General features: G+C 48.0%; 1 protein-coding gene across 1 annotated transcript; it reads left to right on the top strand.

Moving 5' to 3' along the window:
* The first annotated feature begins 750 nt into the window (after positions 1-750).
* LOC119090381 (uncharacterized) lies at positions 751-3,074 on the top strand. Its single transcript, XM_037213179.1, has 2 exons — positions 751-1,419; positions 2,168-3,074. Exons 1-2 carry the CDS (start codon positions 979-981, stop codon positions 2,378-2,380), a joined length of 654 nt encoding a protein of 217 aa, XP_037069074.1. The 5' UTR covers positions 751-978; the 3' UTR covers positions 2,381-3,074.
* The last annotated feature ends 358 nt before the right edge of the window (positions 3,075-3,432 follow it).

Below are 3,432 nucleotides of genomic sequence, written 5' to 3'. Positions count from 1 at the left end.
CTTGGGACGAAGCACCTTCTTGGGATAGCTTGAATAGTTAAGGTATAAGCATGCGTGATGGAGATCAAAATAAAACTTATCTATACATCACAACATATGCTTGCATGATTTCAGCAAACTGATCGCTTGTTATAACTTAAGCCGACTTTTTTGATATTCGTTGATATATTTATATGACAGGTTGACAACAGCCTTACTTGGGCAGCACACTATCATTTATCGATTTATCAAGTACTGGGTTTGCAATTGGTCAGTATATGGTAGCCTTATCGAACATGAGCATACTTATCAAATGTTGGCCTTATTGCCGTGGATTATGCATGCGCCTATCTTTCGCAATTTAAGCAAATCAAAATCATGTCATTTTTCGACCATGCACCGTTAGCAGGTCCTCTCAAACCATCTAGCAATGGTGACATATGCGAGAAGTTTTGCTATTTTGTATCGGTTGGAATCATAACGACACCCAGCTTTGACATTCTGGCGACAATGCTATCCCTGACTTTATCAAAATGGGTCTTTAATTCAGCCGAACAAAATGCTACACCTCAAACAGAACAGGTTTATTGGAGGTTGAGTGCACTGCCATATCAGCTTATTCAGCATTAATGCAAGGAAGACCAGGAACAAGCAGAACAAAATAAACCAAAATCAAAGGAAACATTTGCCAAGGCGGAGCGTTAGAGCCGGTGAAGAACGTGCGAAACGAGCAAATACCGCAATTTTTATAGCGTCTTTGCGACCGTTCGTTATAAATCAAAAAGTACGTGTAGCAAATTCCTTGTACTATTTAATACTTTCTTTGTGTTTTACCCTCTGTTGCTTAGAAAGCCACGTCTTGCCGTGTGGAAAACTGACTAAAGAAGCACGAATGTAGCTTGCACCACTCCCAATTGCTAGGAAAAGCTAGAGGATCTCATAAAGAGCCAGTCCGGGTCGTTAATGATCGCAAGTTTGCAAATGTGATCCCAAAGTATAATGGTGCTCTTTCACTTCCGAAAAAGAGGCTTCTTCTCATCAGTCATTGACTGCATCTTTGCAATCCTTTTCCCCAGGGATGCTTGTCCCCTGACAGACGACAGCTTGAAGAGCATTTACAAAACTAGGTTTACTCCTCCGCCTGTGCGTTACCTCAAAAGTGCCGATATTTTCCGAACGAGATTTACTGCCCCAGATCCGAAGTCCGAAGCGACCCCAGCAAGCGGCCTCTTTGAGACCAGTTTTATACCGACGTCGTGCGTCAGTGATACATTTTCTACCGGATTCTACCCAAACGGCTTGGGGATGCCGTACCGACGCCTAGCGCAGGACTGTCGTAAGAAGGAGTACGCACAGGGATATACGCCCTTCTTCAACGCAGTCAGTCCGTCTGACGGGGCGTTCTGTTCTCCTGGAATCGTGCAGACATTCAAAAACTGGGTAAGCTAAGCACTCACCTTGAAATGTATGTGAACAGCGCGAGCTATTAGTGATTTTCTGCCATGCTCCTACTGGTTCTTGTTTGACGTATTTGCTACTGATTGCGTGACGGCTTAGGGCATAAGGCGAGCGTCCATATGTTGAGCAAGGTTCTAGCAGCATAGATTTATCAAAAGCCATCCATAACATGAAGGTGTCACAAACTTTATTTCACTCGCTCTAACTAGACTGATATTCACACACAAATTGAAGAGGTTGTAAAACCCTAAGACAATAATTAATAAAACATATGAATCAGTGGTGCAGAAATTATTTTGCTCCTGAAATGTCCATGCGGCTAGCTTTGAATGCATCGCAAACAGTAAGACATTAATTCAGTTGTGCAGCTGACAAAAACTGATCTCTAAAGTGCGATAATTAACGGTGTGGACAACGGTGCATGCAAAATGGTCTTGTGTTTTTTTATCTGGTCATAAATGGTCATTTCTAGAAGTACCTGTGGGCCTTCAAATGATCGGGAAAGATCTTCAGCCAGCTCTTATAGCTGCTATGACTGCTCAGGGATATGACTCCTGAAATACGTTACTCCTCACCTCGATTTGCCGTTTTTCATGACGACTTTTTCACGATTTCTGATGAAAGCCTGCTCTGAAGTGTTCATACCCGTCAGCGAGAGCCGTGTCAACCGCCCCCTGCCAGCTGACCTGACATGACACGGTATACCATGACTTGACCGTCACCCCCGCAGTACGGCAGTGGTGCAGCGCCACCGGCGCCCATCGTCGAGGAGCCGGACGACATCGACTGTAGCTGCAGCACGGGCTCGCTGCTGGCCAAGGCGACGGCGCTGCAGCGAAAGCTCATGTGCTCGCCCATCGCGCGAGCCCTGCTGGCGTTGGCCGCGTTGCGCGGCGTACTCTACATGCTGGGCATCAAGGTCTGCTTCGTCAAGATCGTCTGAGCCCGGGCGAGCTTTGCCGAGAGGCAAAGGCGGCTGTCCTGATTTGCTTCGCGACGACGAACGCGATGCGGCGTGAACCGGCGGTGAGCGACCGCAGCTCCGGCAGGTGACGCGCAGGTGCAAGGTGCTGCGATGCAGCTCATAGAGTCAGGGTGGAGAAATGCTGAGAAACGTTTTTGATACGTTTGTGCCGTTGTGTTTTAAAATGTCAGATAATTTGTGCCTCGAAATTCGAAATGTGGTAAAGGAAGATCTTGTGTGTTAAATGTGATCGGGGTCTATCCTGTTCAAGGAAGGATGACTTTCACACGTCAGCCGGATACCTGTGAATCGGTTCTCGCAATATCAAACATTATGTAACTGGGAAACCACTTGTCATCCAAAGGATACAAACTGTGACAAGCTGTCACACAAACTGTGGCTGGGATGGCTTGTAGTTCACAGGCCACCTCTCATTCACCTCCTCTGCTCCTGTAGCCACCGCCTCCGCCTCCACCGCCGCCATGACCACCACCTCCTCTGCTGCTGTAATCACTGCCTGCGGTTCCACCGTTATTGTAGCCACCGCCTTGCACATTGCCACCACTGTAGCCTCCTCGTCGTCCTCCTGAGAAGCCGCCTTTGCCGCTGCCTCCGTCGGCCAAACAGAGGCCAATCAACAGGATAAATACATGCAACCGGTAACTAGGCAAGATGAATGGAGTTTAAAAGATAAACCGATATCAAGTAGGGAACGTATATTCTCCAGCTCCTACGAAACATAATGCAGCTTGTAAGCCAAACATCACCTAGTTTATTATCCTGTGGAACAAGTTGTACCACATTCATGACATTACACATGACGCATGACGGTGCACAGAAAGCTCCATTACAATGGGAAGTGACCCGGCTGGCACCGCCTCCAGTTGAGCTGACCAGGTGCGGGCTCGACTGATCTGCCTCGCCGGCTGCGCCTTAACCTGGTGAGAGCGATGCTGGCGAACCGGGCCGCTGACGGCGCTGTGTGCCGCTGCCGAGCCGACCGGTGGCTATATACTCGGCGGCCGGAGAGA

Source organism: Pollicipes pollicipes, unplaced genomic scaffold (genome assembly GCF_011947565.3).
Source record: "Pollicipes pollicipes isolate AB1234 unplaced genomic scaffold, Ppol_2.1 Scaffold_3087;HRSCAF=3621_pilon_pilon_pilon, whole genome shotgun sequence".
NCBI classification, from domain to species: Eukaryota; Metazoa; Arthropoda; class Thecostraca; order Pollicipedomorpha; family Pollicipedidae; genus Pollicipes; species Pollicipes pollicipes.
This window is presented reverse-complemented; position numbering and strand designations above follow the sequence as displayed.